Source organism: Haemorhous mexicanus, chromosome 29 (assembly GCF_027477595.1).
Source record: "Haemorhous mexicanus isolate bHaeMex1 chromosome 29, bHaeMex1.pri, whole genome shotgun sequence".
NCBI lineage: Eukaryota > Metazoa > Chordata > Aves > Passeriformes > Fringillidae > Haemorhous > Haemorhous mexicanus.
In genome coordinates, this window is record NC_082369.1 from 2,897,528 (window position 1) to 2,923,854 (window position 26,327).

The window sequence follows — 26,327 nt, forward strand, 5'->3', positions numbered from 1 at the left end:
CATAAAGACAACCTCGATGTCTTTATTGTTTTCCTATTTACAAATCACAAAGCTGGCCAAAAAGCAGAGTGTGAACACGGGACGAGAGCATCGGATACATTCATCAAATTGCACAGGAGCCGGGCCGGGCCCGCTCTGCTGGAAGGTGACGTGGTACAACAGAATGGCTCATACTTCTGGGAACAGGCATGTCCAACAAGGAATTACATTCATCTATCTACAAAAGCCAGAATTGCATCAAACTGCAGAAAAGCCATAAGAACAGAAGTTGCTCAGGTGTAGTTCAGAGTTTGACTCCTCTCCCTCCGTGACAGGACAAGCTGCCAGACCTGCCCCATGCAGGGAGGGCAGGAAGGTGGGATTTGGGATGAGAATCTGTAACAAAATAATCATGAGAACAGAACTTCCAGGGAACAGCCAGGGAGGCTCCCCCTGCAGCTGGGCAGGGCCTGCCCCAGCCCTGCTCCTCCCAGAGCCAAGTGCACAGCTCTGCTTCTTTCAAATTCTAATTATTCCACTCTTTCCATCTGTACCTGACACTCCAAGGTGCAGAACCCAGATCAGAGCCCCTGGGAAGGTGCAGCTCCAGCATGGGCCCTGGCTGCCAGCAGTGACATTCCCACCACCCATGGGAGAGGGTGGTGACAGGAACAGGCACAGTCACAGCCCGATGGACACAGAGCCTGGGCTGTGAATCCATCCCACAGCACTGTTTGCATTGCAGTCGGGCTCAGTCACCAGGTCATGGACCCAGGCTGGGATTTTTTTTCTATTTTTTTAGTACTGGCCATATTAGAACCATCCCACCTGGAAGCAGGCTGACAATACACAGCTCACACCATCTCCCTGGAGCACAGAACACACTCTGGGCATCTCTACCAGCTACTGGTGAGGAGATGCAGGGCATTCCCAGGCTGCTACTGCAGGGCTGAGGAGGAGACTCCAGCCAGCACAGCCCCAGGATCCCAGCTGGGGCAGCAGGAGGAGGAGGAGAAGCCGTGCTTCAGCCAAGGACAGCCAGGTTTCCACTTCCAGCAGTGAAATCCAGTGGCAGCAGCTGCCCAGAGAGTGGCAGTGGCTCCATGTGCTGGAGCAGGAGGTTGGAGAAGGGGCCCTGAGGCAGCACCACCCCAGCCAGTCCCACGCAGACTCCGGTGGCTCTGGTCTTTCTGACAGACTGAGCTTAATTCCAGCTTCCTCTGCAGAGGAGGGGAGGAAGAGTCTCGTGGTCTTCACTTGTGGGCAGTGATGGTGGGGCTGGTCAGGCAGCCCAGGACCAGCCACCCTCTCTGTGACAGCCACGGGGAAAAGCAGCTGGCCCTGAACAAGGGGTATCTTCAAGGTCACTGCGCTCCACAGCTCAGCAGGTGATGTTTGTGATCCCCCTCCTGTGCCTGGCCGACAGGCAGGGTGCAAACACACACCAGCACAGAGAATATTCCACCTTTTCCTGAACCATTTGGTAAATCCTTGTCCATCTGCTGCATTATAGGTAACAGGCAGGTGCACATCCAGCCTCTCCTCCTGCTTCCATCAGGGCAGCAGGGGTGAGGCAGCAATGCACAGGAACAGAAGGGAACACATGGAAACGTGCATGGAAACTGCAGGAGTGCCCTGGGACAGGTGGGGCAGGTGCCCTTCTGCTTCAACTGACAAACCCTGGCACTCTGCAAAGGACAACAACCAGTGACAACAGAGCTGGGGCTGCCAGGGGTGAGCTGAGCATCACCAGCACTTGGGACTTGCCAGGGGTGTGGAAGCAGCACCACGGGGACTCAGAATGCAGGAGGAGCTGCCTGGCCAGGCTGCTGCCCCTTACCACTCTGCAGGGAGGTCACCTCGCTGCCACCAACTGCCCGAGGTGAAGATTGTCACAGATTGGTGGGAAGAGCAGGAAAATGCCTCAGTCCCTCCAGAGGAGCTCAGCTTTGAGATCTCCAAGCCTGTGTAGTGCTGGAACAGCAAAGCCTCAGGAAAAAGTCACTTCCCATAACTTTTGAAGGTGGCTCTGTGTGCCCAGGCTGCTGGGAGGAAGGGAATGTGCTGGACACAGGCTGGCCAAGCCCTGCAGTCTGGCCTGGACTGCTGAGCTGGAGCAGAGGAGAGGCCACCCAGCCCTGACCGAGTCTGTCTGCAGGACCATCTCCTCATGGCAAGTGAAACCACAACCAGAGCCACTCATTGCCTTGTTTCTGACTGGTGGAAAAGCATCTACATTCATTACAGTCCAAAAAACGCACGTTGTTAGAGAGGGTTAATCAGGAGGTGAAAAACAACAAGCCACAGACAACCTACAAATGGTACTGGGACACCAGCTGGACTGCACTGGGACACCAGCTGGCCTGCACTGGGACACCAGCTGGCCTGGCACCTGAGAGCAGCAGCAGCACTAGCACAAGGCAGAACATGAGCTTTGAAATGATTTCACTGTGACCTTTGGCTAGTGTGGCTCCAATTGGTGTGGTCAAACTCAGCCAGAGATTCAGTTTGGGAGGCGACAGGGAAGAGTTGAGTCCAGGGCGGGCTGGGCAGCAGCACTATGTGTAGAAGATGATCTCTGGGATTTGTCCATCCTCCACGGAGGTGCCGTTGTTGTTCCCAGCCGCGTAACAGAACGTAAAGCAGGTTTTGGCTCCCGTTGTTGGTGATTCATGGATCACTTTGCGCAGTCCTTTGGTTCCATAGTGGGAATCTGGACCCTGCAGGGGTCACGGAAGACAAGAACAGGTCAGGACCCTGCTGCTGCCCAGGCTCTCTGGTGGGTTTGGGGCTGTGGGGATGTGAGTTCCTCCCTTTTCCTCCTGGATTTGCACCTCAGGTATTGTGAGCTCAATCCCATCTCTATCAGAATTTAACACTAATTTAACAAGGTCTCAACTGCTAAATATGAACTTTTTGAGGCCATGGCAGCAGGCTCTGGATTACACACCTGCAGGACTGACAGCTCAGCTGTCCACACCAAAAAAATCACCCCATCCCCTCCCCAGTGAAACACCTGTTCAGTGCTGTGAGACAAGTCAAAAACCAACCACCCCTCTGAATGCTGGGGGTGAATGAGCTCATGGCAGCAGCAGGGCACACAGAGGCCTTGGAGATTGCACCACTGGCCTTGAAGGACACAGAGCAAGACCCAGGTTGCACCAACAGCCTACAGCAGGTGCCCTCATCTGCCTGCAGCTCATCCCACCCCGGGTGGTACCTTTAGAGTAGCACAGGCTGTGTAGTTGACGTTGGGTAAAATCTCAACAGGCTCCTTGAACATGACCCGGAAGGTGTTGGACGAGCCGTCACAGCTGAAGCCGGTGTCGTTCTGCCCCAGGACCGTGTTGCTGTCTGTGTGGATGATCTGCAACACAGATCATCCATGACAAGGTCAGCTTTCATCTGGACACTGCCCATGTGAGCGTCCCTGAGTTAGGCTGAGCCCCAGGCACTCCCAGATTGACCAGCCCTGTGATGACTGCACTGTCCATTACTCGTGCCACCCATCAATGATCACAGAACCACAGAATCCCACGTTTGGGTTGGGATGGACCCCAAGGATCATCCATCTCCAACCCTCCTGCCAGGGGCAGGGATGCCACCCACTATCCCAGGTTGCCTTGATCCACATCCTAGACTTGAACTTTCAGGGCTGAGGCAGCCACAGCTGCTCTGAGCACCTCTGAGCTCAGCACAGAGCTGTGGGCTCAGGTCCCAGACAGCCCCTCCTCACCCCCAGGCTGGCAGAGCACTGCAAGCCCACACTGTGCTTAGACCCTTCTCCCCCAGAGCTCAGGGCAGCAGGATGAGCCCTGACAATCAAGGAAGAAATGCTGACAGCCTGTGCTCATCACACCTGCCCTGTGTGCTGGAGTGACTCTCCTGGGGACAGTCCTTCTGCAGTGACCCACCCTGGGGTGGCACACAGGCACCCAGAACAGGCACAGAGCATCCATGGGCTCCACCTGCTCTTTGGACAAGACCATGACAGCCTTGAGACAACTGAGCCTCTCCCACGCTGCTCGGGGTGAGAAATCATGCACAGCTGCTTCCCAAACTGCCTCCCAACTGCCCCAAAGCTGGGAGCAGACCTGGGGAGATGCTGCAGTGACATGTGCAATAAAATCAAGAGCAATAATCCTTCTGATCCCCAGTGCCCCATCTGGCCCCTGCTACATCTGCCAGTCCCCCTGCCCAGGGACACACACAGTCCCTCTGAACCTCAGGTTTTGTCACAGAGTCACTAAAATGTGTTTGTCAGCCCCTCAAACAGCCAGGATTTTTAAGGTAGCAGAGAGAATTACCTGTATATTTACTTGGTAATCCGTTGGCCCGTGTATGGATCCGTATAATCCAAACCCAACTACAAATATCCTTTTGTTTACTGAGAACCTGCAGGAACAGAGCAGGAAAGTCAGTCCAAACCTGCCACTCCTGTACTGCTCCAGTACAAAGCTGATACACAAATATCTCCACTTGTGCTGATTTTACATCTCTGATTTAATCAAACCTACACAGACTTTAATTTAGCCCTTACTAAGAGGTGAAACCCTGCACAGAAACAATCAGCTGCACCCTCACACCTCTGACTGGTCCACTGGGCTTGTGTGAAACACAAAGCTGCATAATCCCATCCCAAATTTCAGGGTCCAGGTTCAGGAAGTGTTTCCAAGTTGTGGCAAAACATCAGCACCCCCAAATGCCAGCCAGGCCCAGGCAGGGCAGCCTGGGGGTGTGGAGCAGGGCCCTCCTCACAGTGCTCTGCCCAGCAACACCACTGGGTATTTCACTGCTGAGCCCTGGGGAACTGCTCACCTGCTGCTGGGTATTTGCTGCATTCCAAATTTATCAAGAGCAGACATAAGGATTCAGTCACTCCTGAGTGCAGGAAGCCCTGCTGCCCAAGGAAAAAGGGGAAGGGTTTTTGCCCCACTACAGCTCCACCTTCTCAGGCAGCAGAAGCCTCAGTGTCTGCCAAGCTGCCAACAGCATTCCTTCATCTGTGCACCAACTCTTTCAGCCCTGTAGTGTTTCCAGAAGGCTGGAAGCCTCAGCTCTTCAGCCAGCACGGAATATTCAGTGTTGGAACTGACCCTGATGCTGCAGAGGCTGAACCTCAAGTCAAACCTAAACTCCAAAATGTCTGTAAGTGTTAGAGGTGGGAGCAGGAAGTGTTTGGAGCTGGCAGCAGTTCCCACTACCAGGGGGAATGGACCAGAGGATCTCACCAACAGCTCCAGTGCAACAGAACCATCTGAAAAGTTGTGAAGAGTTTCATCGCTGCGAGTCCCCTTCCACCCAAGATGAAGACAAAGCAGGAAAGAACCCCAAGGCTTCCTGATTCCCTCCTGTCTTGCTCTCATTTTCAGCCTTGGGAACACAAGCCTTGCAAAGCACCATCTTCCAGCCACATCTGCCAGTCTCTGCAACCATAACTGGGCTCTGCTGGTTGTCCACAAGCTCAGGTCTGAACAAACTGGGGGTCAGCAGAACTTGACCCCAACACCTCTCTCCAACAGGAGAGGTTAAGGGGCTTCAACAAGCCACACTGACACCTGGAGCAGGGAACCAACCTGATGGAGCACTGGTTAACTGTCCCCCACAAAGCATGACAGGGGGACAACTGGTGACAACTCATTTATGTGCCCCTAAGCTGCAGGAAGCCTTTGGGGAGTTATTTCCCTCCCTTTCCAGAGAGGCCTGTGCTGGAAACCTTTGCCAACAGAGATGCAAAGTGGCAGCAACATGCAGGTCAGTGCATCAGGGGATGATTCTGCCCAGCAGAACACCTTCCCTTTGGGGTCACCCGGTGGAAAGTTGGGGTCTAGCACAGAACCTTGAGTTTTTAGAGCTAGAGCAGTGGAAAGCTCAGGGACACGAGTCCAGGGGTGGGAATGGGCGCGAGAGCTGACCTGATCCTGTCACTCGTCCCACTGTACCCCCAGCGGCTCTCCACCTGCTGGAAGCGGCTGATGCTGCACTCCTTGCCCCGCAGGCAGCACCGGGGCCGGTCGATGAACTCCACCCGCGGCTTCGGGTTCACCGTGAAGTGCAGGAACAGGCTCACCACCTCCCGGTCCGTCAGGATCCCCGACTGGGCAGGCCCTGCAGAGGAGAGGGAAGGGGCAGTGCCGTCAGCCTTAGGGAACCACAGAGTCCTGCAATGTCCCGTGTCAGGAGGGACCCTCAGGGATGATCAGCCCAGCCCCTGTCCCTGCACAGCCACCCCAACAACCCCACCCTGAGCAGCCCTGAGAGCTCCTGGAGCTCTGGCAGCCTTGGGACCATTCCCTGGGGAGCCTGGGCAGTGCCCAGCACCCTCGGGGGGAAGAACCTTGCCCTGAGCTCCATGCCAAGCCCTGGCCCAGCTCCAGCCCTTCCTGGCCTCCTGTCCCTGTCCCAGAGCTCAGCCCCTGGCCCTGTGCCTCCCCTGGGAGGAGCTGCAGCCCCCCAGGAGCCTCCCCTCAGTCTCCTGTGCTCCAGCTGAAGGAGCCAAGTGCCCTCAGCTGCTCCTCAGCCCCTTCCCCAGCTCCGTGTCCCTCCTTTGGGCACTCTCCAACAGCTTTGGATCCTTCTGATCTTGAGGGCCTCAGAACTGCATAAGCAGAATGAATCCCTCTGGGATGTTCATGGGGAAACAAGCCTGACCTGCAGCTGGGAGCAGACTAAACCCCCATCACAGATGGGATCCCAGTGGTGCATCAGGATATTAAATCCCAGACAAAGGTGCTGCCCTTTAGCCACAGGGCAGTCATGGGCTGCAGAGCCTTCATGGAACATGGAACTGTGATTTACTGCCCAGCTCTGTGGAGCCCAAAAACACCCAAAAGCATGCAGCTGATCCTTGCCCCACTCCTTGTGGAAATGACAACATCAGTAAGAGACAGGGATTTCCAAACATCCAAACCGGTCATTCAGACACAATGGAGGACCGTGAGGAGGAGGGAGAGGGACTGTCATGCAGTTACCATCAACTCAAAAAGTCTAAGAGTATTTTTACTCAAGACAAAGGTGGTTCAGCTCATTCCTTCAGGCATTTAATCCACATCTTGCATTTGAATACCTTTATGGTAGAACCTTGGGAAAAATGCTAATGATTTTAGCAAGAGCTGGAGCATGTTCTCATCTTTTCCCCACTAACAAGACATTTTTTCCAGAGTGATCACAGAATCACAGACTGGTTTGAGTTGGAAGGGACCTTAAAACTCATCCAGTGCCACCCCGTGCCATGGCAGGGACACCGTCCACTGTCCCAGGTTGCTCCAAGCCCTGTCCAACCTGGCCTTGGACACTTCCAGGGATCCAGGGGCAGCCACAGCTGCTCTGGGCAACCAACTCAGTGATGCTAAACTCAATCTTTGCAAACTACTTGAAATACTTTCAAAAGTGAAACTGGATAAAATTAGTCTGTTAGCCTAACACTCAAAAACTTCTCTACAGCTGCTTGCACAAGGCTTTGAACAGAAACAGGACCACTGAGTACTGGGGAAACAACAGCAGTTAAATGCTCTTTAACATGGGGAGCAAATGCCCAGCTCCTTGTAGGTCCAAAACTACTTGTAGCTGGTTAAATTCAGCATGATATTACCCAGACATAACTGGTCCAATGATGCAATGGGGAGAGACTCAAGAAAGACTCCTCAAAGGTAAATGAGCTTCTGAATACTTTGTTCAGCAAAAAATCAGCCTCGTTGATGTGTCTGAACTTATCCTGTGTTGTTGCAACTCACTTCTGCAATGTTTCAAATTACCTGCTCTAAGGGGAGGGAGGGACACATTTGCCAGTTAAAACATCTTCATGCAAAACCCCGTGTTTGATACCAGATTATACAATAAACTGGTGAAACCACTGCTGTGAAATTCCCTCTTTTCTTGGCTTTTGGGAGAGAGGGGTCTGGAGGGGAAAGGTTTCCCTCCTCTGTCTCTGCTGTGATCACCACAGAAATCAGTCACTCAGAAACTCAGAGGAAGGACAAAGCTGAAGGAATTCCAAGTTAATTCCTTGTTTAAGGAACAGCTAATCATTGCAGTCCCCCAGGTTTGGGGGTTTTGTTCATCTTTTAGGTTAAAGTGGATAGAGAAAACTTAAAAATTTCTCTTAAAGCACAAAGGTCCAAGTAGGACAGGCAGTTTGTGACAGACAACATGAGGAGAGGCACTGGCACTCCCAGCTCAAAGCCTTCAATTCAAACATGCCAAAATCAACACTTTCCTTCCAGTGAGAGAATGAATACAAGGTAGCAAGGAAGGATTGAAAGAAATGAGATCTGCAGAAAGATGCAAAGATCCCTGCTTCCTAAGCGAGCTCCTTCTGAAGAAATCCACATTCCCTAAGGCCACATCACAGCTGTGACAGGCCAAGTAGAGAGTGGGGACCAAGTCTGAAGCTCAGATTTTCTCCTTACTAACAGCCCTCCTCACGTGGGAACAGGAACATGAAGGACCGAGCAGCTGATGCCAGCGCTGCCCTGAGAAGTGACCTGCAAAGGAAGGGGCCAGTGCCCCTGTTTGCTCCTGTGTACACAGCACTGCAACCTGAAACAAGTTACAGTCTGGAAAATGGCTTCACTGTGTCTTTTTAGCATGAAAACTATTTAAGCCAATTGCCAGCTTCCAATCCCCAGGGAATCCCCAGAGGATGAAGTGAAAGACAACAAGCAATGAAAAGAAAACAAGGCAATCTATAGTCCAAGCTGTGAAATAAGTTAGACATCTCTGTGGATGAAGATCTTAATGTAAACTTGAAAAATACTTTGAGACACAGACTAAACAACACCCAGCCTGCAGCTCAAAGAACATTTTCAAAGTTTTTCAGATATGGGGTTCTGCTCTGAACAGCACTGGCAAGACAGGGCCAACACCACCACAGGCAGAGGATGGGGAGAGACACCCCCATTTCTCTTTGGGAACAGGCTACGATCAACACAAATAATTTGCAACTCCATCAGCTTTATGTAGTTTAAACACTCGGTATGGCTGGGAAGGGGAGCAGGTGAACCCCAGTTTGGCTCTTTGCTCTCAGCTGAATGGGACAGTAAGCATCCAACCATGCTGTGAGAGCAAACACAGCTGTGAGCCCCCTGCTCTTCCCAGGGGAGCACCACAGGCTTTAAAATGAGTGAATGGCCATGGATGCAAACAGCGTTCAGACAGCAGATGTTGTATTCAGAATCACAGATGAGTGTTGGAAGGCACCTTAAAGCTCATCCAGTGCCACCCCCTGCCATAGGCAGGGACATCTTCCACTATCCCAGTGCACTCCAAGCCCTGTCCAGCCTGGCCACGGACACTTCCATGGACTGGGCAGCCACAGCTGCTCTGGGCACGCTGCGCCAGGGTCTCACATCCTTATACTACAGAATTTCCTTCTGATATCCAATCTAACCCTGCCCTCCTTCAGGAGGCCATTCCCCCTCGTGCTGTCACTCCATGCCCTTATGATATGTCTCTTTCCAGCCTTTTAGGGGGAGAATGAGGGAAAATGGGGAGGAATGTGGGGGAAATCTCACATTTAAATCACTACAGCATACACAGAGAAAACCCTCTTTTGTGTGACTTGACTCTCTGTAGCTGAGGGAAAGCAAAGACCAGGATTGCCAGAAACACCTTTGTTGAGTTACCTGCTGCAAACTCCTCAATAGTCATCAGTGGGAAGCGGATAAGGGAGAGAGCTTTGCCCAGAACCTTCCGCTTGTTCTCTGGAATCACCTGGAGCTGCTGCCGCTGACACTCGGCCTCCGACCAGCGCACCACGGCATTGAACAGGCGAACCTCCCGGATCCCCAGCGTGTCCCTCTCCAGCACTGCCACCAGGGTGTCTGCAGGGCAGGACAACAGGCACAGCTTCAGCCTCTGAACCGCAGATCAGCCCCTTGCACCTCGCCAGGAGTACCCCATGCTCAGCCACGGTAAAAGAGGAAGCGGCTGAACAGACAGCATCTCCCAAAAGTGCTGCCTGCAGCCTCTGAGGAAGATTTATCTGAATATTCCATCAGCGAGGAACTCACTGGAGCAGCAAACAGAGCCCATTTAATTGGCATGTTAATGCAAGTGCAGGAGGATGAATTGCAACTTGCTTGACGTCAAATTTGGATGAAACAAGCAGCATGAAAGCCAGAAGGTGACCCGTGCCTTACCTCCACTGCCCATCTCATTAGAAGAAGGTTAAAGCCTGAATTTTAATGTTCATTAACTGTGCCCAGCAAGTTTGGAAACTGCAGACGGTAATTAAAATAGCCAGTCCTTGCTTCCAAAAACACAACACCTTTTTAACTCCAAAACCTGACAAAGACTTGGGGAAGAAAGCCAACTACAAAAAAAGGCAAGTTTACACCCACCCAAAACCTGCCAACATCAACACAGGAAGCAGGCTTTGTGTCATGCCCAGAAAACTCAAGTTGCACCAAAGTAAGCATATTCCAGGGTATTTCTGCAGGCAAGGCAGCAAACTCTTTGGCAAATTCCCTGTCTCCAGTCACTTTGTGCCAGAGACTATTCAACTGATTGCTCCAGAACAGCCAAGCCACAAGTGCCAAGCATTATTAACCTGTAACAACTTTGGAGACAAGCTGGTTATGAAAGCAGGGAGAGAGAGGGAGGGGTGGAAAAGAGCTTACCCAGGTCAATGTCTGTAAACCCCTCTGCATTGAGGGCATCTGAGGTGTTCTTGTCTATGTTCTCCAGGCACAGGCTGGCCAGCTGGGGCTCATCAAACAGCCGGGCCTAGGCAGGAAAGAGCATCATTAACAGAAAAGGTATTTTAAAGTTTACTCTAAGAACCCCCCTTCCCCTCCCACAGCCCATCTTCATTAGCAATACCATGCCTCACTGCACCAGGAATCCACTGGGCCTTTCACAAGCAGTTAAGCATGACAAGGCAAACACTAGAAAATTCTGTGTTTGGCAGCAGCCCTGGTTCAGCTGTGCATGTCTTCAGGCATGTCTTTGTTTTAACGCAGCCTGGGTGCAGGCACCAATCGTGCTCTCCAGCACCACACTGACCCTGTCAGCTGAGCACAGGCAATTTTTACTTCATTTTTCTATTTACAAGAAAGCTTTGCCCAGTGACTCCAGGCCTTCTTGCTCTAGGAATAATGCAGAGGCAGCTTATTCTGTAAGAACAGCCACACTGATCTTGTGCATTAGCAAGAAAAAGCTGTAGCAGCAGTGCCTGTCTGTCCTGGGGAGCCCTATAGGGTACACAGCCTGCTTAGTGCATTTCCATGTTTTGCACAGAAACAGCTACTCTAATCCAGTTACCTTAAAGAATTTGTCCCAAAATAGGTTACTATTCCAAGAAAAGCCTTACACAGCCTGGAGAGCTGCTCAGAATTTCTCTGCCCAACTTAAGTGAAGTCTTGTAAGTGAAGTCTTGCTGCTACTTCAGATCACCCTGGACTGCCATGTGTTAGCAGCCCTGTGCCCCAGCATAAGCAGAAATGGATGGAACACACAAAAAACACTAAATGACCTCTTACTTCAGTGCTTTGATTTTGTTGTTTAGGAAAGAACTGCCTTGACTTCACACCTAACAAGAGTACACCAGACTTAAACTCGCTGCCACAGGTAAGGCTTAAAACTCATGTTTTGTGGTGGGAATTCCATCACTCAGGAGGAGCCTTCCAGCATCTTCTGCTTCACCCCTGCTTGTGGCACGCAGAGCTCAGCAAGGCCAATCTTTGTGCTGAGACCTCAAGTGCAGGAAGCTGAAAACAATTTCTCAGGGCCCAGGGAAACTTCAGCAGTTGTCACCTGCCCCAGGGGCTGGAGGGCTGCCAGTGCCTTTACACTCTTGGCATCAAGAGCTGTGACTGAGTCAGACTTTACTACTGTAGTGGCTCTTTGGACACGTGAGGACTTCAGTTACACTCACAGAGCTCTCCCCCACAGCAGCTCCAGGCAAGCTTTATTTCCTTGCTGATCAAAGTGACACTTGGACATATGTCTGGCATGAAAGAGGATCACAGCTCACTACGAGGCACAATCAATTAGGAAAGTTGTTTGCCTCTGCTGTGTCTGCCACTGATCAGCAGTTGCTTGAGACAGTGACACAGCTGCTGGACCAGCAGATTGGGCAGATTCACACAAAAGGAAGTTTGGGGCTCCGCCTGGGATCTCAGGTCCATGATCTTAAGACTGTTGGGTATTGTACAAGATATATGTCAGGTCTGTAATTTACTGAAGAGGGTGTTGGTTTGATGCAGTGAAAGCAGAAAACACGTAGGTTTTCACACTGCAGGACCAGAAACGAGAGGGCTGTGAGAAGAGATCCTTTCAGTGAGGTGCAGCCAGTCATCAAGATCAGGCACATTTCTCAAGCAAGACGTGCCTCAAACATCTCAGACTTGATACAGAGAAATAGTGAACATAAAACTAGGTGGGAATCATCACTGATGATCATACAGAATGAACAGCCACAAACAAAAGGCATCAGGAAAGCCTTTCCCCATCTGGCATTTCACCTGCCCCTGTGCCAGTGATAGAGTGGCAGGCAGTAATTTGGTTTTGGCACCTGAAACACACGGATACCTTCCTCCTTTGCCAAAGAAGGACCTTTGTGACTGGTAAGGAAGTCACCATAAACCTAAATATTACTTTGCCAAAGCCACAAACTCAAGTGCAGAGACACAGGGAGCCACAAAAAAATCTCTGCATAAGGAATACCACCAAAAGCCAACACCTCTACCCCATCATGAGGTAACGGCTAGCCTAAGATTCCTCCCCAAAACTTCAGTCTGTGGGAAAGATCTGTTCCTAGCTCCTGGCCAATAGCTCCTGATCTTTTAGATTGCAACTGCTGAACCCAAAGAACAGGAAAGCTGCAGCTGAGGAGCTGCAATTGTCCCACCATGCATCAGATGGGAGCACAGATTTAGCTGCCACCGCCCAATCAAGAGCCTTCAAGTCCTGAATCTGCCTCTGGGAAGTGCAGTGTGGATCCCCCCTGTCTCAGGGGCTGCCTCATCTGTTCATGGCATGTGAAAAGGGTCACGTTAAGAGGATGTGTGAAGAAGGCATGGAGTGTTGCAGCAGTAGCTGAGCCTAAGCAGTGACAAGTGTATACAAACAGCAGTGTGACATGGAACTACTTTGAGAACTGATCCAAATATTTAAACTAAAAAAAAAAAAAAAAATCCCAGCCTAATCCTGAGCAAAGAGCCCAGCAGTGACTGCTTCAGGCCAGCACTGCTTCAATATCTGCACAACCACTGGTGTAGCCACTGCCACCCCATGGTACCTACAGCCAGAGCCTGAGAGACACCTGTACTCCTGATGAGGGGGAAAGATCCAGCAGACAGGAATGCTGGGTGAGACAGGCAATCCCTCAGAGCCAGGCCACCTTGGTGTGCTGGTTCCCAACTCACTGCAGCTGGGAAACTCCTCTGCAAGCTCTATTTAACATCAGACATCACAGCAGCTTTCCTGAGCTGGCTGATCAGAAATATCCCTCTAGAGCCACTCCAGTCTGCCCATTCCCTGAAGGAAAGAAAGTCACACAAAAAGCCTGTGTGTTTCTTATTCCTACAGCACCCAGAACAGGGTGTCCCTGGCAGTGCCAGACTCCACCACACAGATGACAGCAATGTGGATGTCACCAATACGGCATCAGCTGTCTGAGAGGGAGTGACAGGACCAGAGAGAGAAGACAGGGCTGGGAAATGGGGATGAGTGATGCTCATTTAATCAACCTGGACACTAAGTCTGATCTTTTCCAAACTAAGCAGAAGTTGTAAACTCTATCTCCTACTTTGCTGCTTCAAGGGCAAGTGGAAGGTGGAGGAGCCCAGCCCCAGAGATTGGATCAGACCCAGGGCCAAGGAACAGCTGCTCTGACACTCTGGGTCTGTGAGCCTTCAGTGCAGGAGGTGGAGCTGGAACAGGCTGAGGAAGAGAGCACCTTGTTCCTCTCCCAGGAAAATAAACCAAAGCACTCATGAAAATGTTTTCTTTCACCCCCACTTCAGGAAAGTATTGCACAAAAGTCCTTCAAGGAATGGCTGAGCAGCCAGACACAGCACTGAGAGAAAGCTCAGCATTACCAGTCCTGATTCTGTAACACACGGAAATCCTCTCATTCCACTTTTCTTCTTGGCAGATGAAATCTTTCCACCCTGTTAACTCCATCCCCAGCTCACACTCTGGAAGGAACCACCTGCCACAGTGAAACAGAAAGATCTGAAACAGCAGCAACCTTTGCTGTATATTGTTCTTTGTAAGAACCTGCTCAGCAGTGCTGGACTCCTGTGAGGAAGAATTCAAAACGACCCAGAGCTGCTCTACTTTGGATGATCACCTCTGGAACACCCAGAAAATTCCCATTTTCTGACTGTGCTGGACCTTGCTGAAGGCAGATGATCACAAACTCACCTGAGTTAATAGCATGAATGCATTGTCTGCTCTGAGGTTTTTTTTAAGAAACTCCACACAATGAGCTTCAAGGGCTGGAACTGCATATTTCTTAGCTGTGTAAAGTGTTGTCATAACAGTCTCTGGTCCGATCTGAACTTCGTCTGAGTAAAGAAATCTGAAAACATGCAAACAAACATTGCTGTGGTGAATTAAGATAACAGGGTAAACCCCCTTCAATTCATAGAAAACACGCTTGTGCCTCTGCCTGTCATCCTGGTCCATTTCCTCTATTGGAGAGGTAGAAGGGTTTTCACATCCTTTCCACTGACTCCGTTTTTTTTTTTTAGCAGACATTTTACAGTATAACTTTTAACAGCTGGGATTTCCACTGAAGCAGCTCAAACTGCCTTGCATCTCACCACCACCAGTGAGCTCTGAGTCTACCACTTATACCAGGCTAAAACAGTCTCTGGCCAAGGGTATCCCTTAAAATTAATAGTTTTGCTTCAATTAGAATGAACAAGGACAAAGATTCAATCTTGCCTGCCTCCCTCAGAAGAGAAACTCCATTTTACACTACTAATTCAGAAGTGCTGAGAAGCACTCAGACATATCCATCCACTACACACAAGGTGCTTTACCCACACTTCCCTTTCTCATCTCTTCACAGATTGAACTGTTCCATTTCATGACACAAATGTTTAAGTACAGCTCACGGTGTAACTTCAGCATAAAGCAAGAGTTAACTGCAGTGAAAAACAAGGACTGCCATGCTGCAGCAAAGCACCAGCCTTCACTGCTAGGCCAAAACAAGGAAGCACATTCATGATCTGAAAACAAAAGAAACCTGACTGAGCCCCCTAACACCTGAACTCACTGACCAGAGACAGCAGGAACTGAGGCTGAGCTCAATAAAATTAGTGATGTACTGTTGTTAGTCCTTATCACAGAATTCCAGAACGGTTTGGCTTGGAAGGGACCTTAAAGACTGTGGCACAGACACCTGCCATGGGCACAGACACCTTCCACACCTCCCAAAGGCTGCCCAACTTGGCCTTGGGCACTGCCAGGGATCCAGGGGCAGCCACAGCTGCTCTGGGCACCCTGGGCCAGGGCCTGCCCACCCTGCCAGGGAACAATTCCTGCCCAAGATCCCATCCAGCCCTGCCCTCTGGCAGTGGGAGCCATTCCCTGGGTCCTGTCCCTCCATCCCTTGTCCCCAGTCCCTCTCCAGCTCTCCTGGAGCCCCTTCAGGCCCTACAAGGGGCTCTAGGCTCTTCCCAGAGCCTTTTCTTCTCCAGGCTGAACAGCTCATGCAGAGGTTTTGTTACTGTATCTCCTTTAACCAGTGGAGCATTTGCCAGTCAGGAGCTCAAGGACACAAAGCACAGAGATGCAATACTGTGCTAACTGTGCTTGGCATTCCTATTCCACGGGATATTTTGGAAACTCCAGCAATGTTTTGCTCTGTATTTCTCTGAAGGGGACACAGCAGCAGGTTGTGTGGCTGCTATTCCTGGAAGCTTCATGCAGCAGCAGGGCTCTTCCAGGGGGATGCCAGGCAGCATTCCCATCTGCAGCAGAGGAGCTCCTGCTCCTCCAGCTAGAGAAGACCAGGAATGCCATTCAGGGAAGCATCAACAGTGTGATCCACAGGCAGCGAAGCCCTCTCACTGCTGAAAGCAGGCTTTGTGCTGCTCCAGGGCATTTGTCAATAGCAGCATAATGCCACAGGTTAATCAATGTATTTTGCATACACCCTGTCCCAGCCCCATTTGCACTGAGCAATCCTTTCTATTCCAAGATTAAAAGAACACATTGGCTCTAAAACCAATTATTTGTTTACTTCGATTACTGTGTCAGTATTTCTGTTTACCACAGTCCAGTGTGTGCTAAGAGAGACAACAAGAGTGAAAAAACTATGACACTGTGAAAAAACCCACTATCAATTTAAAAGAACATTTAGACTGTAAACCCAGACAATCAGACGTGTTCTCATCTTTGGGTTAAAATAATAATCATAACGAAAAATAATGTCTTACACAATTACAGCAGACCTATTAAAGGTCACTAGCCCACAAACTCCATCACAATCCAGCATCCAGATGGGACCTTCTGCAGAACATTCAGGATGGGCACTTTGTCCCTGGATAAGCTCCTGATCCTACAGCATTCAATCATGGCTTGGACCAAGTGAAGAGACATATGTAAGGAGCAGCTGCCAATTCAGATCAGTGTTTGGAGGACTGGTTTTACTCCAGGAACTCATACCACATACTTGGTCAGCTCTGTCCTGGAAAGCAGCACCCAGACTTCCTCTGGCACAAGCTCTGAGCATTTTAAAAGCAATTTAAAAATTCATTCTAGATTTAAGCACCCAAGATGTCCAGGGGCACAGCTCAGAAGCACTGAGGTAATCCACCAATGACTTCTTCCACAAAAAAATGTAAATATTTCTGTTGAAATCCACCTACATTCACCACCTTGTTTTTTGAGATGATGGGTTGTCTTCTGAAATTGCTCTGTTTAATCAAGTGCTGAAATCTCAGCACTGGCAGGGAAACATCAGGATTTTTGCCTCTAATTCACTGGATATTTGGGCCTCACAAAGATTTAAAGATAGTTACAAGCTCTGCACTCCAGAGAGATCCACATGGCTGATAGGCACACACCAATTAAAGGGATTCCCCACGTGCTGGTGTCTGCTTTAAAGCCAGCCAAAGGGGAAGGGGCTCAGGGCTCCCAATTATTTCTGGCCTTTCATTCTAGCCCAGATGAATTTTAAAATATTCCAAGACAGCGCAGGCACAACCAAAGCACTTTCTGAAGGTAAAGCAGAAAGTGTGCCAGAGCTATATATAGTGAGTGCTCCCAGTAGGAAGCAAGTAGGGAACATGTTAAGAGCACAGGACTGGAAACCCCTGGAAGTAGGTTAAAGGAATCCTATAGAAACAGGACAATGACTTTCCAGCATCCATTCAGAATTGCTGCTGGATGTTGTACAGCACCAGCCAAGCTTAAAGGAATTGGTGAATAGGATGTTACAGCCCCCTCTTCCTCCTCCTCCTCCAGCACACAGACTTGCAACACACACTGGAAATGTAAATTCAAAACCAGGTCTCCAAAAGAGGGATAAAACCCACACAAAGGCTGATACCACATGGAATGGCTGAGATTTATTACACACCTCTGCTTACCTGTTACAACTTGCTCATGACCTAAACAAGCTCCAAGTGTTTGTAACTTACAGAGCTTTCAAAAGATCACTTTTCCCCTCTTCTCTCAAAGAGCATTAGGATGAAACCAAACCAATTAGTGAATAAGAAGCTATAACACAATGGCCAGTATTACATATTTTTATATCTATATAATTTTTTTAAATGCAGTAGACTTTTACTCAAGAAAACCGTGATTTAACACCAACATTTAAATACTGTTGAACAGATCAAAGAGGCATTTCATCTTGCAAATTAACAATCTCCATTATACTTCCCTGCTTTCATTAAAAACATTTTTTTGCTACACTAAATCTGTGCATCCCAGTTATCCTGTGCTTTAGAAGCAGCTTACTTGAGCAGAGCTAGGAAGGCAGCAGGCTCCACGTCAGGCAGCTCAATCTCTGTGGAGGTTGTGGCCATCCCACCATTAAACATTGCATCAAAGACAGCGCTGCCCACGGCCAGCACGAACCTAATGTGGAAAAAACAAACATGCAAATAAAACCTTATGTTAAATCATATTTATATTCCAAAAAAATCCCAGGCTGGTTGCTTATCCCCAAAGCCACCCTCAGGGAAGGCAAATCGTTTGTGGAGTTAAAGCAAAAGTGTTTTGCAAGAGCAGGGAGGGTCAGGCTTGCTGCTCCTTAACTGCAAAGCACCAAAGCTGCAAGGAACTTCCTTCTGAGCCCTGTCCTGGCATACAGCACAGAAACGGTTCCCCAAAGGCCAGATTTTGGGCATTATGGAATAGAATACACACGCTTTGCAAAGTCCCTGTAGGAGCCTATGTATCATCCCAAGGTTGAGAAGCAAAGAAACAGCAGAGCTAAGGAGTTCAAGTTCTTCCAGTAAACAGAGCCCAAGCCTTTGCTGCAATTCCCCACAGTCACCTACTGGAAACACTTATGGAAAACTTGTCACTGCACACTACCCACAGGCCCAGGCACACATCTTTGGTGATGGCAGAGCTCCCAAAGCACAAAACTGCACCAGCAGCTGCAGACACCAAGCCCTGGTGCAGGAGCTGCCCTCCCCACGTTGCTGAGCACTTCCATGGATAACCTGCTCTGGGCTCAGCCCAGAGGGAAGAACAAACCTCCCTCAGAGCAAACCAGCACAGTGAGATGCACACAAACCTCAGCACTGCTGGGAGCTTACATGGTAATACTGGCACAGAGAAGGATGTTATCAGCTCTGAAGACACTGAAAGCAGGAACTTGCACAAAACAGGTTTGAGATCAAAAATTATGTCCCAGCACTCCCATGCAAACAAGATGATCCTCCCCCTCAACAGACATCCCCTGTTCGAGGAGGAGGCCCAGGCCTGGGCTACTCAGGGGCCTGTGTATATTTAAACTACTGTACCTGCCTCAGGACTTAGAAAGCCATTTTGAAAACTTTCTTGTTCAGAATGAACAAGGGGTGAGCTTTTGCCATGAAGGATTCCTGTGTCTGCCACCATGCAGCTCCCTGAAGTTAAACTGAAGGTCACAACTCAGGACAGAAGGGAAGCAGAGCAGCCCAGGCTGCAGGAGAGGACTACAACCACTTCTCTACCAACTAGGAAAAGGAAAAAGCTGGAATATTCCAGGTTCGTGCTGCAGTGGTTTGATGCACACTTCCAGAGAAGCAGCAGGAACTGCAGGCAGAAATCCACAGAAGACAGCAGGCATGGGGCAGAAACCTCCAGCCCAAGGAAAGTCCAGCACTACAGGGGAATTTCAGTCAGATTTAACAGGAAATGACCTTTTAAAAGTAGGAAATTTCCATTTAAACAATGTTTTCATTTTCTCGCTTTTACCTCCCCTCCCATCCAGAGGAGGCTTCCCAGGGATACAATGGAGTGAAGCTCCATGGATGTGCCAGGCTCATGTGCTGTGACGGAGTTTGGCTGACGAGCTGGCTCATTGTTCCTGATGGGCTCAGGGTGCTCGGGACAAACCACAGTGGTTACAAAAAAGTACACACATGCATATTTCTGTCAAACCATTCTCAAGAAAAATGTCAAGAAAAATAAAAACCTTCCTCACAATACCAGAATTGCCAGATGAAACAAAAATCCTTGTTCCTCCAAAAGCAGCAATGGTGGCAAAACAATTGCCGGCTTTGTCTGATACTAAAAATTAACATATATTAATTGCACTCTCAAATTTTCATTCTCACAGCCAGCACAGTACAGGTCCTCAATCAGCAAGAGCTTTCAGAAGCTATTTGAAAAGGGCATTCATTTAAAAAAACTCTCAAATGTTTGCTTCCATTTCAGTCGGGAACAAATCAGTCAGATTTTGTAAACTGCTGAGCCCTAATAGGATCCCGGGAGGTGCCAGAGAAACCCAGGACTCCACATTTGAAGTTCTTTTAAAACACTAAGAGAACATAATTAACATAAGAAAATCCCTGTCTCTCTCTCTCCAGTGTTTTCTTAAGCTGCACTAAAGACACTCCAGGAAAAGCAGGGATGCTCACCACTCCTCCTACACCATCCACCAGCTTCCCCCAACATGCAGGTCTGCAGGAGGAAGAGATGGGATTTGTTTCAGATGGGAAAATCCAACAGAGGGTTATTTTAAAACATTTTTGTGGCCAAAACAGAGTGGACTACTGAAAGGAGGCAAAGAAATAAGCAGAAACAGAACTAAAGAATTAAGAAAGCAACACCTGATTTCTCCTCATCCCCTCTGCACCAGGAAGAGCCAAAGTAAATTGACCGTCAGCAGGAAGAGTCACAGGAACTTCCTTGAGGTTAATTTGTCTTCAAAAGGATCTGAAGCTGACTACAGGCTGTGGAAGGCCTGCAAGAAAATGTCTTTCCTTCTGCTATTTTGTTTCCTGACACAACTTTCACTGCTTCATCACCTTGGCACCACTTGTCACCTGGTTTCATCTGCACACCCACCAGTACTGCTCCCTTTCCAGGCACTACAGTAACACCAGTAACAAAAGAAACCACTCAAAACCCACAACTACCCCACTGCTGCTGAACAGCTCCCTCCTCCATCTGCACCACTGCAGAGAAACCTTAAAATATCTATTCCAGAAGAGCTGGCACAGGAACACAGCAACACGTGACATGCTGGAGCTCGGTGACACCAGAGGTGATGAGAAGCTGCTGCTGCTAATGGTGTGCTGGCTGCAGAGGATGCAGACCCTGGGTGAAAGGAACAGGAGCGGTCCTGCAGGGGGGCAGGAGCCATGGGACACAGGAACTGTGAGTGAATACACACCCGAGAAAAGACAGGATTGGCTCAGAAGAGACTCCTGGAAACAACAGCCAGAATCTTACTCAGGCTGTCACCAAGCTGTAGATCTCCCAGGCTGGAGCACACACAGGCCTGCATCCCCACACGCTTGCCCTGCTCTCTCTCGGGCCCTGTTTTCTGGCCAATTAACAAGTTTAATTATGAGACCCATGCAGTTCCTGGCTGAGCAGGTTTAGGCATTTCTAATCCCATTGATACTGTGCTCGATGAAGCAGATCTGGAAAAAGACAAAAAACCCTTCCCTCTTACTGCTGGGTCTAATCAATGTGTTGACCTTGGCCATGCTGGTGCCAAGAAGCTTCCAGGCAGCTGCTCAGCCTGGCCTTGACATCAAAAAAAAATTAAGGCCATCCCATCTTCTTCATGGCTGATTCAGCAGCAAGAGGGAATGAGCTGAAGGCTCAGAGACCAGGCCTGCTTCAAGGTAGGCAAGGAACTTCCACGGGGGTCTGGAGTCTCCTCCAGGTGGGAAACACCTTATCTTCTCAGGGCTGCAGATACTTGGACAGGTGACCCTTCAGTCAAACCCATTCACACCTTTTATCTACAAACTGGGCTTTCACACACAAAATGAATGTTTGCTCTTAGCTGCTCTGTGAGGTTTCTTTTGTCTCTTTCTGTGGCTTGATACGAACTGCTCAGCCACAGAATCCCAGACTGGTTTGGGTGGGAAGGGACCTCAAAGCCCATCCAGTGCCACCCCTGCCTTGGGCAGGAACACCTTCACTATCCCAGGCTGCTCCAAGCCCTGTCCAGCCTGGCCTTGGACACTGCCAGGGACCCAGGAGCAGCCACAGCTGCTCTGGGCACCCTGTGCCAGGGCCTTGCCACCCTAAAATGGAAGAATTCCTTTGAGATATCTAATCTAAATCTCCCCTCCTTTCAGATTAAGGCCATTAACTGAATTTGCCAGGTGCACTCAGAAACACACCTGAACCTACAGCTCTGTCAGAAACTTCTTCTGGCACCAGCACCTGTGGACAACATCACCTGTGCTCACAGGGCACACACTACTTCATTACCTCAGCCTACAAACCCTCCACACTCCCTCAGCTCCATCCAGGAGACAGACCAGGAATCACCTGCACCATCATTTCCACCTCACACAGGACTGCATCTCTGGGATTATCTGTGCTTCCCAGTCTGCTGCCAAAGCCATTCCCAGCACACCATGAAGTCACATTGAGGATGACAGGCAGGATGCTGTAGACCACTCCTCAACGCACCACAAAGAGCTGTCCAAGAGCCCTATTTAGGAGCTGCTCCTCCTGCAGCCATGCTTGGTACCTGGCCTGCTCTAAAAATGTACACAATTAAACCAGACTGCAGAAATACTTACCTGGGAGCTGTGCACTATTGTGCCAGGGGTGGTTTAGATTGGATATTAGGGAAAATGTCTTTACAGAAAAAACTGTAAAGCACTGGAATGGGCTGCTCAGAGTGGTGGTGGAGTTACCATCCCTGGAGCGTTCAAAAAACATGGATGTGGCACTTGGGGACATGGTCTAGTGGTGAATATAGTGGTGCTGGGCTGATGATTGGATTTGATGACCTTAAAGGTGTTTTCCAGCATTAATAATTCTGTGAGTTTATGATTTCAGACATCTGACAAAGCACCAGCACCTGCCCTGGTCACTGAGGCAAAACAGCATCTCTCCAATTGAACCCATGTCTACTTTGCAACTCCATTCCAACACAAAGTAACTTCTGCTGTTGAGCTGCTGTGGGAGAACTGAGCACAGAAGGGGTCTGGGTGGTTTTATTTTAGGGTCTCTTATTTCTGAAATAACCACAGTACTTCATAAATCACCAGGATATCCCAGCTGTAACATTACATGGACAAGTTTTACTAAAATCTCTAGAATCCTTAAATCCTTAGGTGGGATGTTACACCATGACACACACCATTCTATCTTTACCACCCAGAGCACCAGATGAATTTCATAGCAATTAAGCAGCATCTCACTTCAGGGACAATTTTTTTTTTTTTTTTCCAAAGCTTCATTTATTTTCCATTTATTTCTGGGCTGAACATCACCTGTCCCCACCCAGCAAGCCTAGTTCTCAGGACAGGACTAAGCTTACCCAAATACTAATTAAGCTTCAAATTATAAGAGAGCAAAGCTGACACCCTAAACTCTAAAACCAGCTTAGAACAAGTGTGATTTGTTCTAAAAATGAGAGAAAAGAGGGAAATCTGAAGAGGGAACTTCCAGTAACATGAGCACTTAGGAGAAAAGCAATAGTTTGAAACTGTTTGGAGTGAGGCTCCCTTTGCCAAGCACCACTTCCAGGAACACCAAGGAACCTCCCTCACCCAATTAAAGTTGGTTCCATCTATGAGCTCTTCCTTGGGAGGAAGAGGGTGGCACACATGGTTTCACTGGAGCTCCCCCAAGGAACCAGCTGAATGTCAATCAGCCACATCAGATCTGCATCATCCAGGTGGAGGCGATTCCCAGCTCCTCAGAGCTGCAAATTCTTAAATGGCAGCTCAGCCCTAAGCATTAACCACCACCTCGGGTTATTCAGGCCCACATTCTCAACCCAGCTCTTCATGGTAGTGGATTAACCCCCAAAACACAGGACTTCAGAAAAGATTCAATAAAGGTCATTTTAAAATTAATATGTTCCACCTGAAATTTGGGGTCTCAAATCATTGATCCTTCATTTCCATCCCCAAGGCTCTCACGGATTTTGGTGATCCCTGTCAGCACGGATCAGGCAGTCTGGGAGACTACTCCTCCCCTCCTCTGCTTCCCATCAAACCAAGGGCTACTTCCAAGTGAGACCCAGGGATGTGGGGTTTTCCACGCTGCGCCTGTCCCACTCCATCCCTCTGGGAAAAACACTCTCACCCAAACCCTGGACACATCCTGAGCTGGTGACTCTGAGGAGAGGCATTACACTGACCCAAGGCTGGGAGAGATCTGGGGCAGCACTGACTGACCACAGTGGGGGTCCTGTGCTCAGTACGTGTCCCTGAGCAGGGGGTGAAATGTGGGGTGCAGTTATGTGACGCCCTTTTCTCTCCTCGCAGGGGAGGCGCAGCAGCCCAAACCCTGCACCCCAGAACCCCACTCGACGGCACATCACCACCCGAGGCTGCAGGAGAACCCACGGCGCTCCCAGGGCCAGCTCTGAGGGGCAGTTTGGGGATGAGGGGCCATCCCCGATGGAGAGCAAAGGGATCATCCCTGAAGAGGATGAAGGGCCATCCCTGAGGAACTGTTCTGAGAATAAGGAGACATTCCCTGAGGAGCAATCCCTCAGGGGCAGTTTTGGGGGATAAGGGGACAGTTCCCTGAGGAGAAACACGAGGGAGCAAAGTGAGCAATCATTGAGAAGCAGTTTTGGGGGGATAAGGGAGCGATTCCCTGAGGAACAGCATAGAGGGGTGAGGAGAGCCATCTCTGATGGGAAGTGAGGGGGATAAGGATGCAGTGCTCCGAGGGAATATGTGACCAATTCCCTCAGGAAATAACGGGGGGCGGCGGGGGGGGGGGGGAAAGACGAGCCATCCTCGAAGGCCAGTTTGGGGGTTGGGAGGGTGATCCCTGACAGGAGGAGGAGGAGCGATGCCTGAGGGGCACTTTTATCAAATAAACGGGCAATTCCCTTTATCACTGTGGGGAGAGTGAGGGGACGACCCCAGGCCCATCGGGCCGGCCCCAACGACCCTCCCGAGGCCCGGGGCCCGCGGCCACCCCGCAGAGCCATGGGGCTGGGTGCCCCCACACCCTTCATCCCTCCCGTATTCCCTGATCCCCACGCGCGGGATCCCCGCGCCCCCCGCCCCACCTGTGCGCCGGGATGCGCTGGGAGCCGCGGCCCTTCCCCACCAGGAAGTGCACGTCGCTGAGCACCTCGTTGTTGAAGAGGAACGCGAACCGCTCCTGTACAGTCGGCTTCGTCGCCTGCCAGTTGTACACCGGCTCCCGCTGCAGCGCCCCGCCAGGACCGCCCGCCCCGCCGGCTGCCCCCGCCGCCGCCGGGCCCCCCGCGCCACCGCTGGCCGCCGGCGGGTTGGCGGCGCCGCTCTGGTTGTAGGTGAGGCCGGGCGGCGAGGCGGGCGCGCCGTTGGTGCAGGCAGCGGCCGCGGCCCCGTTGCCCGGCGGGGGCGGCGGCGGCTGCGGGCAGGAGGAGGAGAGGCCGCCGGGGCCGCCGCTCCCTCCGGCCGCCATCTTGTGCGGCGGGGCCGCGGGGGCGGGCGGCGCGGGGCGGCGCTGCAGCAGCACCAGCACCAGCAGCGGCGGGCGGGACACGGCGGCAGGCGGGACGGGGACGGGGGCGAGGGCCGCGGAGATGTCGGCGGTGGCGTCGATGGCGGTGGTGTCGATGGCGGTGCGGATGCAGAGCGCCGGGCAGCAGCGGCGCATGGGGCGGGCGCCGCCGCCGGCCGGGCACGGGGGAGCGGCGGAGGCGGCGGCGGGGCGGGGAGAGGGCGTGGGGCGGCGGGCGGGGCCGGCACGGAGTGGGAGGATGGAGGGCGATGCGAGGGGGAATGAGGGGGTGATACCTAAGGGGATGATTCCTGAGGGGGCGATCCTTGAGGAGGATGAGGGTCCATCCCTGAGGAGAACTTTTGGAGATGAGGGGGCAATCCCTGAGGGGCGATCCCTGAGAGGCTCTTTGAGTGTAAGGGGGCGTTTCTCTGACGAGCAGCAGAGGGGAGCAATCCCTGAAGGGCACTTTGGGGCAAGAGGGGATGAGACCCTGAGGAACCAGTGTGGAGGAATGAGAAAGGCAATTTTGATGGGCGATCCCTGGAGACAGTTTGGGGGATGAGGGGACGATCCCTTAGGGAGGGTAAAGGGATGATCTCTGAAGGACTGATCCCTGAAAAGGATGGGGACTATCCCTGAGGGGTAGTCTGGGGGACAAAGGGGGTGACCCTTGAGGTGGTGAGAGTCAGTCTGTGAGGGGCAGTTTTGGGGATGAGGGAGCGATCCCTGAGGGGGAGTAAAGGGATGATCCATGAGGGACTAATCCCTGAAGATGATGAGAGGCCAAACCTGAGGGACAATTTTAAGAAAAAGGAAGCATTTCCCTGAGGAGCTACATGGAGGGGGCAGCAAGAGGAGCAATCCTTGAGGGGCAGTTTTGGGGATGAGGGAGCGATCCCTGTGGAGGATGAGGGCACATCCCCGGGGTGAAAGGAGGAGGAGCAAGGAAATGGGAGTGATTTCCTGAGGAGCAATGAGCGGGGGCAGGGGGTGAGGGAAGCAATCCCTGAGGGTCAGTTTTGAGGGATAAGGTTCCCTGAGGAACAGTGTGGGGGTGTGACAGAAGCAATCCCTGAGAACCAGTTTGGAGATAATGGCAATTCCCCGAGGAGCAGTGTGAGGGGGTCAAAGGGGAGCAATCTCTGAGGGGCATTTTGAGGGTAAGGGGAGTATCCCTGTGAAAGGGGTTATTCTGAGGAGGATGAGGGAACTCAGAGAGCAGTTTGTGAAGGGATGAGAAATGGGGGTGCAATTCACAGAGAAGAGGTTGGGAGTTAAGGGGCTGAAGG

General features: G+C 50.8%; 1 protein-coding gene across 1 annotated transcript; it reads right to left on the reverse strand.

Annotated features, from left to right (window-relative positions):
- Nucleotides 1-2: 2 nt before the first annotated feature.
- On the reverse strand, nt 3-25,217 carry BTBD2 (BTB domain containing 2). The gene is made up of 9 exons (XM_059869634.1): nt 24,614-25,217; nt 17,902-18,021; nt 14,350-14,506; nt 10,599-10,704; nt 9,603-9,800; nt 5,895-6,087; nt 4,287-4,374; nt 3,200-3,346; nt 3-2,699 (listed from the first exon to the last, which is right to left on the reverse strand). The coding sequence occupies exons 1-9, from the start codon at nt 25,189-25,191 to the stop codon at nt 2,538-2,540; spliced, it is 1,749 nt and encodes a 582-aa protein (XP_059725617.1). The 5' UTR covers nt 25,192-25,217; the 3' UTR covers nt 3-2,537.
- Between the last annotated feature and the right edge of the window lie 1,110 nt (nt 25,218-26,327).